This window comes from Pongo pygmaeus, chromosome 23 (assembly GCF_028885625.2).
Source record: "Pongo pygmaeus isolate AG05252 chromosome 23, NHGRI_mPonPyg2-v2.0_pri, whole genome shotgun sequence".
Taxonomy (NCBI): domain Eukaryota; kingdom Metazoa; phylum Chordata; class Mammalia; order Primates; family Hominidae; genus Pongo; species Pongo pygmaeus.
The window spans coordinates 49,501,092-49,516,788 of NC_085931.1; the positions used below are offsets into that span (position 1 = coordinate 49,501,092).

Consider the following 15,697-nt stretch of genomic DNA (forward strand, 5'->3'; position numbering starts at 1 on the left):
CACTCTCTTCATACCCCTCATTTGCTCAATATGAAATAGTTTATTATATCATTAATCACATGTTGTTAAATGATAAATTTGACTACATGAACCAAAGGGTCAAAAAGGTAACTTCAAGGGCCCAGAAGAGAAATATCGACCAAAGGTTTTTTGTTTGCATAGGTTTTCTTTTTCTTTTCAAATCTTACCTGGAAAGTATATAGAGTTTAAAATCTACTTTCTTCTAAAGGAGTTGTTAGCTTTTTTTTTTGTTTTCTCCTCCTTCAGTCTCCTGAGTAGCTGTGATTACAGGCGCGAGCCATCATACCTAGCTAATTTTTGTATTTTTAGTGGAGACGGGGTTTCACCATGTTGGCCAGGCTGGTTTCAAACTCCTGACCTCAAGTGATCTGCCTGCCTCGGCCTCCCAAAGTGCTAGGATTACAGGCATGAGCCACCATGCCTAGCCAGGAGTTGTTAGCTTTCTGAAATTAGCAAATTCATAGGGAAGCAAACTAAGTGCACCTGCAAAGGTATTCTGGAAGAAGCTAATAATCACTTATACCTATAAACTATAAAGGAGTAATAAACATTTTTTTTAGGTCTTTGGGGATCCCAACAATATGTCTGAAGTAAAATGAGGTAAAATTAAATGCATGTTTGTGACCTTATTTCACTTTGTTTATAGTGTTTACATAACACTGATCCCAGTATAAGTAACTGTAAATCAAGGACCATTTATAATCTTATTTGTGATATTTGCAATTAATTTAATAAATGTTTAGTTGAATTGTCTTTAGGATTTCCCAGCCATTTATATCCTAATGCACTAGATATGTTCTTGTTGTTAGAGCTTTGGTGACAGCCACAAAAATCTTCCATTGCTATTGAGTATACCCAGTAGATGTTTTTGGTGGACAAGTTAGACAGGGAATTGGAAGAGGCAATAAAAACATTTTCATCATGTCGGTTTCTACAAATTCCAGATACTATGTTGTAGCAGGCCAGGTCTTACTAATGTAGGCCTCCATAACAACTGTTTCAGCACTGACTAAGTGGTTAAGTTAAATATTAAAAGCTGAAAGTGCCCTTATACAAAGGCTGGAATGTAACAAAAGCCCACCAAGAGTTTTGCCCAGGTCTTTCCTGGGCCTTGAAGCATGACAAGATAACGAAGAAATTCTTAACAGTACCTGTTTAGGATTAAACAAGTTTTATTGGGGGTCTGAAGAAACTCCCCAGGTCTCCACAAACAAGTTATTGGGGGTCTGAAGGAACTCCCCAAAGCTCCATGATTTAGCAGGAGATAAGATAAGGGTAATCACCCCAGCACCTGGACCCATTTAGATTAAGTAAATTTACTGAGGCTCCAGAGGAAGGTCTTTAGGACTCAGATCTTAGTTATAGATCAAAAGAAGTTAATCACTTATATCTTTTTTAAAAATTTTATTTTATTTTTTTGAGATGGAGTCTCACTCGGTTGCTCAGGCTGGAGTCCAGTGGCGCAATCTTGGCTCACTGCAACCTCTGCCTCCCTGGTTCAAGTGATTCTCTTGCCTGAGCATCCTGAGTAGCTGGGACTACAGGCGTGTGCCACCATGCCCAGCTAATTTTTGTATTTTTAGTAGGGACAAGTTTTCGCCATGTTGGCCAGGATGGTCTTGAACTCCTGACTTCAAGTGATCCACCCACCTTGGCCTCTCAAAGTGACTTATGTCTTTAGATGAATGCACACTTACAATAAACATATAGCTGAGAAGGTATATAAGTTCTGGAAGACTTTGTAATTTTGAGTTGGTTTGGTGTTATTTTCCAGGTCTTCTCCCTGTAACCAGTTACAGAAACAAAAACTCCCTCCTTTCCCAGTTCATTTGCATCTCATTATTGGGCCACAAGAATAAGCAGCCTGATCCTCAGTTTGGTCTGGGAACAATGTGACCAGGGGTGTAAAACTTGGGCTTAAATCCTCAACAAAATACTAGCAAACCAAATTCAACAATACATTAAACAGATCATTCATCATGACCAAGTAGGATTCGTCTCAGGGATGCAAGGATGGTTCAACATACACAAATGAATGTGATATATCTTATCAACAGAATGGACAAAAAACATGATGATTTCAATTGATGCTGAAAAAACATTTGATAAAATTCAACATTCATTTATGATAAAAAAAAACCCCTCAAAAAATTGGGTATAGAGGGAACATAACCCAACATAAAAGCCATATACAACAGACCCACAGCTAGTATCATACTGGATGGGGAAAAACTGAAAGTCTTTCTTCTAAGATCTGGAACAAGTATGCCCACTTTCACCACTGTTATTCAACATAGTACTCAAAGTCCTAGCTAGAGCGATCAGACAAAAGAAATAAATAAAGGTCATCCAGATTGAAAAGGAGGAAGTCAAATTATCCTTGTTTGCTGATAATAAGATCTTATATTTGGAAAAACCCAGACTCCACCAAAAAACTATTAGAACTGATAAACAAATTCAGTAAAGTTGCAGGATACAAAATCAACATACAAAAATCAGCAGCATTTCTAAATACCAACAGGGAATAATTTGAAAAAGAAATTCAAAAATTAATCCCATTTACAATAGCTACGAATAAAATTAAATACCTAGAAATTAACTTAACCAAAGAAGTGAAGGATCTCTACAATGAAAACTATAAAACATTGATGAAATAAATTGAAGAGGACACACAAAAAACAGAAAGATATTGCATGTTCATGAGTTGGAAGAATCAATACTGTTAAAATGTCCATACTACACAAAGCAATCTACAGAGTCAATGCAATTCCTATCAAAATACCAATGACATTCTTCAGAGAAATAGAAAAACAACCCTAAAATTTATATGGAACCACAAAAGACCCAGAATAGCCAAAGCTATCTTGAGCAAAAAGAACGAAACTAAAGGAATCACATAACCTGACTTCAAATTATACTATAGAGCTATAGTATCCAAAACAGCATGGTATGGGCATAAAAACAGACGCATAGACCAATGGAACAGAATATAAAACCCAGAAACAAATCCACACACCTACAGTGAACTCATTTTTGACAAAGGTGCCAATAACATACATTGGAGAAGGGACAGTCTCTTCAGTAAATGGTGCTGGGAAAATGGGATATCCATATGCAGAAGAATGAAATTAGACCCCTATCTCTCACCATGTACAAAAATCAAATAAAAACGGATTAAAGACTTAAATCTAAGACCTCAAACTATGAAACTACTAAAAGGAAGCATTGGGGAAACTCTATAGGACATTGGACTGGGTAAAGATTTCTTGAGTAATACCACACAAGCACAGTCAACTGTAGGATATAATAAATTCCTCTTCAAAGGTTTTAGCCTGTAAATTTTTTTTTTTTTTTTTTTTTTTTTTAGACAGAGTCTCGCTCTGTCACCCAGGCTGGAGTGCAATGGCGTGATCTCGGCTCACTGCAAGCTCCACCTCCCGGGTTCACGCCATTCTCCTGCCTCAGTCTCCCGAGTAGCTGGGACTACAGGTGCCCGCCACCACACCCAGCTAATTTTTTGTATTTTTAGTAGAGATGGGGTTTCACCGTGTTAGCCAGGATGGTCTTGATCTCCTGACCTCATGATCCGCCCACCTTGGCCTCCCAAAGTGCTGGGATTACAGGCGTGAGCCACCGTGCCCAGCTGCCTGTAAATTGTTAAGTACAGCGAGTTTTGAGATCCTCTCCAAGGAACCAATGTATCAGTATGTTCAGCTCCCCTGTTCTTTGTTCTCCATTTTAAAGTTTAACTTCCTCCTTCTTGCTTTCTTGCCCCTAGTTTCAGTAAACAACCTTTTCCATCAGTTCTAATCAGTAGTTTACATCTGTTCCCCCGGTCACCTGCTCCATGCTGAGTCTCCCCTGGTCACCTGCTCTGTCCTAAGTCACCCCTGGTCACCTGCTCTGACCTGAGTCACCTTTAGTCACCTGTTCCTAACCATCCTTCCTGCCAAACTACTCACTCCACCACTCCGACTCATACCCCTGCTCTCTTTAAAATAGCCAATCGGAATTAGCTTAGACTGTGCAGTCCAACCCTAGCCAATAGGGGAATGACACAGCAGTAGGGGCTACTTGAGTCAGGAATAAAACCCCCTTCCCCTCCCTTGTTCAGATGTGCTCTCGCCATTGCTCCATCAGTGAGTCGCACCCTTTTATAGAAGTAAAATTGCCTTGCTGAGAAAATATTTGCAAACTATCCATCTGACAAGGGATTAATAACCCGAATATATAAAAAGTTCAAACAACTCTATAGGAAAAAAAATCTAATAATCTTATTTTAAAATGGGCAAAATATCTGAAAAGACATTCCTCAAAAGAAGTGTGAAAGGAAAATATCTTGGGCCTCCAGAATCACTAAGGAAAACTCAAACTGGAAACTGCTTATGGCAAACCTGCCTTTCATTCTATTCAAAGTCACTCCTCTGCTCACTGAGATAGATGCATACCTGATTGCCTCCTTCGGAAAGGATAATCAGAAACTCAAAAGAATGCAACCATTTGTGTCTCACCTATCTGTGACCTGGAAGCCCACTCCTTGCTTTGCTTAGAGTCTTCCTGTCTTTGCTTCAGGTTGTCCTACCTTTCCAGACTGGACCAATGTTCTTTTTACATATACTGATAGATGTCTCATGTCTCCCAAAATGTGTAGAACCAAGCTGTGCCCCAACCACCTTGGGCACACGTCGTCAGGACTTCCTGAGGCTGTGTCACGGATGTATCCCCAACCTTGGCAAAATAAATTTTCTTTTTTCTTTTTGAGACAGAGTCTTGCTCTGTCCCCAGGCTGGAGTGCAGTGGCGCGATCTCAGTGCACTGCAACCTCCACCTCCTGGAATCAAGCGATTCCCCTGCCTCAGCCTCCCGAGTAGCTGGGACTACAGGCATGTGCCACCATGCCTGGCTAATTTTTTTGTTTTTTTTATTTTAGTAGAGACAGAGTTTCACCATGTTGGCCAGGATGGTCTCGATCTCCTGACCTTGTCATCCGCCCGACAAGGCCTCCTAAAGTGCTAGGATTACAGGCATGAGCCACCGCGCCCGGCTGCAAAATAAACTCTCTAAACTAACTGAGACCTGTCTCAGATTCTCTGGGTTCACGGAAGACATACAAATGGCAAATAGCTATATGAAAAGGTGTTCAATGTCACTGATCATCAGAGAAATGCAAATCAAAACTACAATGAAATATCATCTCACCCCAGTTAATATGGCTTTTATACAAAAGACAGGGAATAACAAAACCAGGCATGGTGGCTGATGCCTGTAATCCCAGCACTTTGGGAGGCCCAGGTGGGAGGATCACTAGAGCTCAGGAGTTGGAGACCAGCCTGGGCAACATGGTGAGACCCTATCTCTACCAAAAAAATATAAAAATTAGCTGGGCATGGTGGCACGCACCTGTAGTCCCAGTTACTTGAGAAGCTGAGGTGGGAGGATCACTTGAGTCCTGGATGTTGAGGCAGCAGTGATCCATGATCACGTCACTGCACTCCAGCCTAGGCAACAGAGCGAGACCCTGTCTCAAAAACAAAGCAAAACAATTTTTTTTTTTGAGATGGAGTCTTGCTCTGTCGCCCAGGCAGGACTGCAGTGGCGCTATCATGGCTCACTGCAAGCTCCGCCTCCCGGGTTCACACCATCTCCTGCCTCAGCCTCCCAAGTAGCTGGGACTACAGGTGCCTACCACTGCGCCTGGCTAATTTTTTGTATTTTTAGTAGAGACGGGGTTTCACCGTGTTAGCCAGGATGGTCTCGATCTCTTGACCTTGTGATCCGCCCGCCTTGGCCTCCCAAAGTTCTAGGATTACAGGCGTGAGCCACAGTGGCCGGCCAAAACAATTAAAATGAAAAAACTTGGGCTTATGCTGAAGGGAAGTTCAGATCAATTATAAATATTTATTAAACAATTACCATATGGAATTAATTACCATATTAACCAATTACCAAGGCAAAGCATTATGGAGGATATAAGGAGTCCTAAGACAACCTATGCCCTAGGTAAATTTAAAACATAATTAAGGAGGCAAAATATAAGCATATAAAAAGAAAAATATCGAGAGACAGCAGTATAAGTATGAGACACCGAAAGAATGAAAACATTCCAATGTGGCCCTTGCCACAGTGCCTTGCATCCCCACCCAGCTGTTCTTCTCCACTCTCTCTTGCATATGACTTAGCTGCTAACTATTCCTATTGTTCTTAATAAAATCCAAATTGCAGGCCGGGCATCGTGGCTCACGCCTGTAATCCCAGCACTTTGGGAGGCCAAGGTGGGTGGATCACCTGAGGTCGGGAGTTCGAGACCAGCCTGACCAACATGGAGAAACCCTGTCTCTATTAAAAATACAAAATTAGCCAGGCGTGGTGGCATGCACCTGTAATCGCAGCTACTCGGGAGGCTGAGGCAGGAGAATCGCTTGAAACCGGGAGGCGGAGGTTGTGGTGAGCCGAGATCGCGCCATTGCACTCCAGCCTGGGCAACAAGAGTGAAACTCCATCTCGAAAAAAAAAAATCCAAATTGCCCAAACTGGCTGCTACTCTGCAAGAACAATTCTTCCCTCTCTGAGATAAGAATCATCCTTAATCAATTGTTTCTGAAACCAGCTGAACTCCAGCTGAGCACCCTTGTTAAAGCGCTATACAACATTTCACCCTCCTTCCCCAAGTTAAAAGGCTCTTTCAGAGTCTTCTCATGCCTGGCATTTCTGAAAAGGGACTTCTGCAAACAGTTCTCTGTTTTGTTTTCTAAGTGAGTATTTTAGATAGTAAATTCTATAATAGGTCAAGAAGGACAAGATTTTCTAAATTGAGTAATTAGGGAAGATGAGAAAATGCAGGCCTTGAAATGAGAGCCTTAAATGATTTGTATGATTCAGAAAGACTGTGAGATGGGGATGGAAGGAGCAAATACCCAAGAAGATAGAAATATACCATGCAAAGTTCTCTGTGACCAGACAAATTAACAGCCAAGAGTGAGAGCAAAATAAAGGCACTTTCAGACATACTAAGGTTCAAAGTTTACCACCTGGATTACATTTCTAAAAGAAATACTTAAGTATTACAGCAAAACAAAAATACAGGAAAGAATAACATTTGGGATGCAAGAAACCATAATGAACAAAGAAAACAAAAATATTTATAGTTAAATCTAAATAACTGCTGATGTACAATGTTTTTAGATTTTTTTTTCTTTTGGTAGAGACAGAGTCTTGCTATGTTGCCCAGGCTAATCATGAACTCCTGGCCTCAAATAAGCCTCCTGCCTCAGCCTTCCAAGTAGCTGGGATTTATAGCCACCACACCTGGCTAATTTAAAATTTATTTCATAGAGACACTATGTTGCCCAGGCTGGTCTTGAACTCTTGGCCTCAAGTGATCTTCCTGCCTGGGCCTCCCGAAGTGCTGGGATCACTGGAGTGAGACTAGACAGATGTGCAAATTTTGATAACAAAGTATGTTTACAGGCAATGGGATGGACTAAAACAGATTCATCTCTTTGCCTCTAATAGTGGCAATGGTGAGTACTGAGCTTGGAGAGGCAGGCTGGGGCTTCACTGTGAACAGCCTTACAAACGTGTGTAGGTCTTCTTTGTTATTAAAAAGAATTTCCTCTGAATACCTCCTCAAACTAGTATATTTTTTCTTCCTATTTGTTTTTTGTTTTTTTTTTTGAGATGGAGTTTCCTTCTTGTTGCCCAGGCTGGAGTGCAATGGCACAATCTCGGCTCACTGCAACCTCCACCTCCCGGTTCAAGCGATTCTCCTGCCTCAGCCTCCTGAGTAGCTGGGATTACAGGCATGTGCTGCCATGCCCGGCTAATATTGTATTTTTAGTAGAGACAGGGTTTCTCCATGTTGGTCAGGCTGGTCTTGAACTCCTGACCTCAGGTGATCCACCGGCCTCAGCCTCCCAAAGTGCTGGGATTACAGGCGTGAGCCACTGCGCCTAGCCTTCTTCCTTTCATTAGTCAATTTAATACTGCCTCTCTCCCTTGTTTGTTTATATAAAGCTTATATCACCTCACCCTACGGCAAATGTTCGCTTGAACTCCTAATTTTGAACTTATAGTGATCTTTCTCAGGCTGTATCCTCAAAATCCGTGTGTGTGTAACATTGCTGACAACTCTTATCATCTTGAAACTTTCCTTTTGCTTGACTTTTACAACCAGATTTCCTTCTACTTCCTCTGTCTCTGGGTTCCTCATTTTAGTCCTCTTGCTAAATATAAAAATACCTCAAAGTTATTTTCTCAATTCTCCTCTCTTCTCTAAGTTCTCTTTCCCACTTGGTTAATTCGTCCATATTTCTGGGCCTACCCCTTTCTCAAGCTGAATTCAATATTTCCAAGTGCCATCTGGATATCCTCATGTACATCATATTCAATACATTAAAATGAAGGCTGGGTGCAGTGGCTCATGCCTGTAATCCCAGTCCTTTGGGAGGCCAAGGCAGGCAGATCGCTTGAGCCCAGGAGTTGGAGATCAGCCTGGGCAATATGGTGAAACCTGGTCTCTACAAAAGATAAAAAAAAAATTAGCCAGGTGTGGTGGTATGTGTCTGTAGTTCCCAGCTACTCAGAAGGCTGAAGTGGGAGGATCACTTGACCCTGGAAGTTCAAGTCTGCAGTGAGTGTAATTAGGCCACTGCACTCCAGCCTGGGCAACAGAGCAAGACCCTGTCTCAAAAGAAGAAAAAAATTAGGCTGGGCGCGATGGCTCACGCCTGTAATTCCAGCACTTTGGGAGGCCGAGGTGGGTGGATCACTTGAGGTCAGGAGTTCAAAACCAGCCTGGCCAACATGGCGAAACCCCATCTGTACTAAAAATACAAAAATTAGCCAGGTGTGGTGGTGCATATTTGTAAACTTAGCTACTTGGGAAGCTGAGGTTGCAGTGAGTTGAGACTGCACCACTGCATTCCAGCCTGGGTGATGGAGAAAGACCCTGTCTCAAAAAAAAAAAAAAAAAAAAAAGAAGTAAAATTAGTACATTAAAATGAAACATCACCTTTTATATGAAACATGATCTTTCCAGTTCTATTGTTAGCATCACGTAACTATTCTAGTATCTAGACAAAAAACCTGAGCAGTTTCTCGAACCTGTCTTTCCTTTGTCTACCAAATATAGCCATCAAGTCCTATCAATTTTCCTCTCTAATACTTCTTTTCCTTTTCTTTTTATTCTTACCAGTTCCAACCTAGATCAAGTTCTCATTACTTGCCTAGAATATTGCTAAAGTATCCAGTTTACACCCACTATCTTGTTTCAAAGCCTTTCATGTCTAAGATCCCAATCATCTGTCTAGCCCATATCCTGGAATACCTTACATTTTAATTAAACTGCAATTCTTTGTGTTACCCAAACAGGTTCTGCCTGTTTTCCTTATGAACTTTCACCCTCTTCATACCTTTTCCTTCATTTGGGACCATGACTTTCAGTGAGAGTCAATAATTTCAGCCAGGCGCAGTGGCTCACCCCTGTAATCCCAGCACTGTGGGAGGCTGAGGCAGGCGGATCACCTGAGGTCAGGAGTTCCAGACCAGCCTGGCCAACATGGGAAAACCCCGTCTCTACTAAAAATACAAAAAAATTAGCCAGGTGTGGTGGCACACACCCGTAATCCCAGCTACTCGGTAGGCTGAGGCAGAATTGCTTGAACCCAAGAGATGGAGGTTGCAGTGAGCCGAGATCGCCCCACTGGACTCCAGCCTGGGCAACAGGGTGATTCCGTCTCAAAAAAAAAATATTTTTTCTAACTATTAAGCAAAATCTTTAGAGAAGTAAGAGGATTAAAAATGAAGATGATATAATTTCCTCTCATGTATTTGTTTTGTCTCATAAACCCATATGAAGAAGTGAAACCTCATTAAATAAAAAGTGATTTGAGAACTTGACCAGTAATTGTTTTCCCTTTGGTTTGTCTCATTACTACTGGTTTATGGAATGACTACAAAGATTGTATATCTCAGACAAACTCTTTAGTGGTAACATTCCTATATCACACTATTATGTTAGCAACTTTAAATAAAAAGGTTACAAAGTATTTTCTGTATCAATGAAGATAATCTTTCCTCCTGGGTAGCCACCAGCTCCTGGAAGTTGAGCTGTCACTAGGAAGCAATTAAAAATTTATATTAATAGGAGTGAATAAACTTTGTACAAATGACTATATAAATACACATGGAATCTGCTGTTGCAACTCTTTAGTACATTTTGCAAAGAGTCATGATCCTTTCGTTTCTAAACAACATGTTATATTTTCATATTACTTAAGCAGAGTGAAATTATAAGTATTCTGCCAGCATAGTTGTAATTCAACAAATAATTTCACTGTCTTTCACAATGGAAGATATTCATGAAAGTTAGTTCTCCCAGAGTGGAAATAAAATTTAAATATTACTAACTTTCTTTCTTTTTCTTTTCTTTTCTTTTCTTTTTTTTTTTTTTGAGATGAGTCTAGCTCTGTTGTCAGGTTGAAGTGCCGTGGCGCAATCTCGGCTCGCTGCAATCTCCGCCTCCCGGGTTCAAGCAATTCTTCTGCCTCAGCCTCCCAAGTAGCTGGGACTACAGGCACGCACTGCCACGCCCAGCTAATTTTTGTACTTTTAGTAGAGATGGGGTTTCACCATGTTGGCCAGGGTGGTCTTGATCTCCTGACCTTGTGATCTGTCCACCTCGGCCTCCCAAAGTGCTGGGATTACAGGCTTGAGCCACCGCGCCCAACCTACTAACTTTCTTTCTACAAAAAATAGTCACAAATATGGCCGGGCGTGGTGGCTCATGCCTGTAATCCCAGCACTTTGGGAGGCCAAGGTGGGTGGATCATTTGAGGTCAAGGGTTGGAGACCAGCCTGACCAACATGGTAAAACCCTGTCTCTACTAAAAATACAAAAATTAGCCGGGTGTGGTGGTGCATGCCTGTAATCCCAGCTACTCTGGAGGCTGAGGCAGGAGAATTGCTTGAACCCGGGAGGCGGAGGTTGCAGTGAGCTGAGATCATGCCACTGCACTCCAGCCTGGGTGACAAAGCAAGACTCCATCTCAAAAAAAAAAAAAAAAAAAAAAAAAAAAAAAAAAAAAAAAGAAAGAAAAGAAAAAATATAAAAAAAGAAAGAAATAGTCACAAATAGGCCAAGTGGCCGGATCATGAGGTCAGGAGTTTGAGACCAGCCTCATCAACATGGTGAAACCCCATCTCTACTGAAAATACAAAAAACAAAAATTAGCCAGGCATGGTGGTGCGTGCCTGTAATCCCAGCTACTCAGGAGACTGAGGCAGGAGAATTGCTTGAACCTGGGAGGCAGAGGTTGCAGTGAGCTGAGATCGCGCCACTGCACTCCAACCTGGGTGACAGAGCGAGAATCCGTCTCAAAAAAAAAAAAAAAAAAAGAAATAGTCACAAATATAATTTATGCTATATAACTAATTTAAGTTACCTTTCAATTAAGGTATGTCAAATTTTAAAAATGCATTTACTTTTTTTTTTTGAGACAGGTCTCACTTTGTCGCCCAGGCTGGAGTGCAGTGGCACGATCTTGGCCCACGCCAACCTCTGCCTCCTGGGTTCAAGTGATTCTCTGACCTCAGCCTCCCCAGTAGCTGGGATTACAGGCACGTTCAACCAGGCCCAGCTAATTTTTGTATTTTTTAGTAGAGACAGGGTTTCACCATGTTGACCAGGCTCGTCTCAAACTCCTGACTTCGGGAGATCCTCCGGCCTTGGCCTCCCAAAGTGCTGGGATTACAGGTGTGAGCCACCACGCTCGACTGCAATTACTTTTTATGTAGTAGTAGTTAACACTAAGGAGCTACTTTATACCAGGTACATACATTATTTCATTTACTTTTCAAAACAATCCTAAGATTTGGCATTGTCATTATTTCAATTTTATTGGTGGCGGAAATTAGAGAAGTAGAGCAACTTGCCCAAGGTCACACAGCTACTAATGATAGAACCAAGATTGAAGTCCGGCATTTTGATTCCAGAACTCCTTTTTTTTTTTTTGAGACGAGTCTTGCTCTGTTGCCCAGGCTGGAGTGCAGTGGAGCCATCTCGGCTCACTGCAAGCTCCGCCTCCCGGGTTCACACCATTCTCCTGCCTCAGCCTCCCCAGCAGCTGGGACTACAGGTGCCCGCCACCACACCTGGCTAATTTTTTTGTATTTTTAGTAGAGATGGGGTTTCACCGTGTTAGCCAGGATGGTCTGGATCTCCTGACCTTGTGATCCGCCCGCCTCGGCCTCCCAAAGTGCTGGGATTACAGGCATGAGCCACCGCACCCGGCCAGAACTCCTTTCTTAACCACTTTGCCAAGTTCCTTCTCCATAGCTCAAAGAAATGCACAGTAGTGTATTTGTGGAAAAGGAGATATCTTTGGTTATTTTGTTTAAAACAATTTTGTTTTTAAATCTCTCTTAGGGCCAACTTTATGCCATGGAAAGTGAAAGATTCTAGGACTCAATAGATTTTGTGTCACTCTTCTAAAAAAGATATAGAAAAGATGGAATGGGAAAAATTGAGACAGTGGACTCCTCACCAACACATTCATATACCCATTCAACTTCTCTCTCTTTCTACTCAGGTGTTCATAGTGCAGCACATACATCACCTCAAGGATCACACATTCAAAGACCAGCTGTATAACCACGGGCAGTTTACTTAATCTGCCTGTGTTTTAGTTTCCTTGCAAGTATGTTCAGATTATATGAGATTATTTAGAGTATCAGGCACATAGTAGATGTTTGATAAGTAATAGCTATGATTATTATTGTTATTGTTGTTATATATCCTTACCACAGAGAGTATGAGAGAGCTGGGTTTTTCCAGTACGAAATTCTGTGAAATACAGAAAAAAATGATTTTAAAAATGCATAATTTCCAGATATTTTCATAAAGAATAAAACATGTCTTCAGAATATTACTGTTTTCTTTTTCTTTTCCGACTGGCAAATCTTACTTATAAAGTATCTTGGGTGTTATTTATTTTTTTTTTTTTGAGACGGAGTCTTGCTCTGTCACTCAGGCTGGAGTGCAATGGCACGATCTTGGCTCACTGCAACCTCCGCCTCCCGGGTTCAAGCGATTCTCCTGACTCAGCCTCCTGAGTAGCTGGGATTACAGGTGCCTGCCACCATGCCTGGCTAGTTTTTGTATTTTAAGTAGAGATGGGATTTCACCATATTGACCAGGCTGGTCTCGAACTCCTGAACTCAGGTGATCCGCCCACCTCAGCCTCCCAAAGTGCTGGGATTACAGGCGTGAGCCACCACGCCCGGCCTTATTTGTTTAATATAAATTAATTTAAACCAAGTTTTCCTTAGTAACAGTCATATAAATGAAAGTTTAAGGCTGGGTGTGGTGGCTTATGCCTGTAATCCCAGCACTTTGGGAGGCTGAGGTGGGTGGATCACAAGGTCAGGAGATTGAGACCATCCTGGCTAACACAGTGTAACCCCATCTCTACTAAAAATACAAAAAATTAGCCGGGTGTGGTGGTGGGCGCCTGTAGTCCCAGCTACTCAGGAGGCTGAAGCAGGAGAATGGTGTGAACCCGGGAGGCGGAGCTTGCAGTGAGCCGAGATTGAGATCGCGCTACTGCACTCCAGCCTGGGTGACAGAGCGAGACTCCGTCTCAAAAAAAAAAAAAAAAAAAAAAAGAAAGTTTAAGACCCTACCACCTGGGGTAAAGTGCAGTGACTCACACCTGTAATCCCAGCACTTTGGGAGGATGAGATGAATGGATCACTTGAGGTCAGGAGTTCGAGACCAGCCTGGCAAACATGGTGAAACCCCATCTCTACCAAAAATACAACAATTAGCTGGGCATGGTGGCTCATGCCTGTAATCCTAGCACTTTGCGAAGCTGAGGCGGGCAGACTGCATGAGCTCAGGAGTTCGAGACCAGCCTGGGCAACATGGTGAAACACCATCTCTACTAAAAAACAAAAAATTAGCTGGGTGTGGTGGCGTGCACCTGTAGTCCCAGCTACTTGGGAGGCTGAGGCAGGAGAATTGCTTGAACCTGGGAGGCAAAGGTTACAGTGAGCGGAGATCAGGCCACTGCACTCCAGCCTGGGTGACAGAGTGAGACTCCATCTCCAAAAAAAAAAAAAATTAGCCAGGCGTGGTGGCAGTTGCCTGTAATCCCAGCTACACAGGAAGCTGAGGTAGAATTGCTTGAACCCGGGAGGCAGAGGTTGCAGTGAGCCGAGATGGCACCACTGGACTCCAGCCTGGGAGACAGAGCAAGACTCCATCTCTAAATAAATAAATAAATAAATGAAAATAAAAGAAAGAAAGACCCTACCACAAGAAAGCAAGCCTTGGGTTCCCCTACTGAACTGAGGTCCTTAAAGGGGAGCTGAAGTAGTCTTAAACTGGTGCCATCCCCTAGCTACCAGCAAAAGCAAATTCTTTCTGGAGGAAAACTTTCCTACTTACCAATCCAGGTCCATTGAACTTTCATAGATTAAAATCAAACAGTAAGCTCAGAAACACCAATAAATACAGAAGAAGGTAAGCCACTAAGACTGAGTCAACAGAAATAATGAAAACCAGATTTAGTGCCCAAGTCAACAGAAAAAAAAAAACAAAAAACAGATTTAGTTCTCCAAGGACAGCAAATACTGGAATTCCCAGATGTGATACACAGTGTAGCTATGCATGAATTGCTTTTTAAAAATAGAGGATAGGACGGGTGCAGTTGCTCATGCCTGTAATCCCAATACTTTGGGAGGTCAAAGTGGGAGGATTGCTTGAGTCCAGGAGTTTGAGACCATCTTGGGCAACATAGCGAGACCCTGTATCTATTATTTAAAAAAAAAATAGATTCTCTCAGGGAAGAGAGAATCTAGTCTCTATGTTCATGGAACATTAATTGCCTAGAAATAAAATCAGCCTCATTATTCAATTACCTTTTGAACAAATAAGTGAAAAAAAATCTATTATCAGCTGGGTGCAGTGGCTCACGCCTGTAATCCCAGCACTTTGGGAGGCCGAGGTCAGGAGATCAAGACCATCCTGGCTAACACGGTGAAACCCCGTCTCCACTAAAAATAAAAAAAATTAGCTGGGCGTGGTGGCAGGCGCCTGTAGTCCCAGCTACTCGGGAGGCTGAGGCAGGAGAATGGCGTGAACCCGGGAGGCAGAGTTTGCAGGAAGCTGAGATCGCGCCACTGCACTCCAGCCTGGGCCTGGGTGACACAGCGAGACTCCGTCTCAAAAAAAAAAAAAAAAATCTATTATCTTCTATAGGAATCACAAATAAAAGATGAAGTGTTGATAAGACCCATCTGTTAATGTTCATATATATTTTCGTCACAGTACAGAATGATCTCATGTTATGATAATTGAGATTTTATAAGTTCCAAAATAGTTACAATTTATTATTTGTTGTTTATTTAATTATATGTGTATGTATACACATAGATGTGTATGTGTGTGTGTATACTATTTCATTTAACAAAATATTAAGGTTCTACCTACCTCCAAAAGCTTCTGTAATTGCCATACTTTCAATTCCACCTCCTAGCAACTTACTGGAAATAGAAAGAAAGCATTAGTAACAGGAACAGAAATAGAAATATTAAGAGAGGAGAAAGTATTTATATCATTAGTATCCTTCCTATCTATCTCTCTATCTATCTCTCTATCTATCTATTCTATCATCTA

General features: G+C 41.8%; 1 protein-coding gene across 6 annotated transcripts in view; it reads right to left on the minus strand.

Annotated features, from left to right (window-relative positions):
* Window positions 1-15,697, minus strand: part of DMC1 (DNA meiotic recombinase 1) — a 53,132-nt gene that overhangs the window by 20,986 nt on the left and 16,449 nt on the right. For 4 of the 6 annotated variants that reach the window (XM_054469546.2, XM_054469548.2, XM_063663268.1 and 1 more), the window contains 3 exons: window positions 15,512-15,564; window positions 12,821-12,862; window positions 10,062-10,134 (listed from right to left, as the gene is read on the minus strand). In XM_054469546.2, coding sequence (XP_054325521.1) covers window positions 10,062-10,134; window positions 12,821-12,862; window positions 15,512-15,564 — 168 coding nt within the window. The remainder of the gene's footprint in view (window positions 1-10,061; window positions 10,135-12,820; window positions 12,863-15,511; window positions 15,565-15,697) is intronic. The other 2 variants (XM_054469549.2, XM_063663269.1) reach the window with 1 other exon arrangement.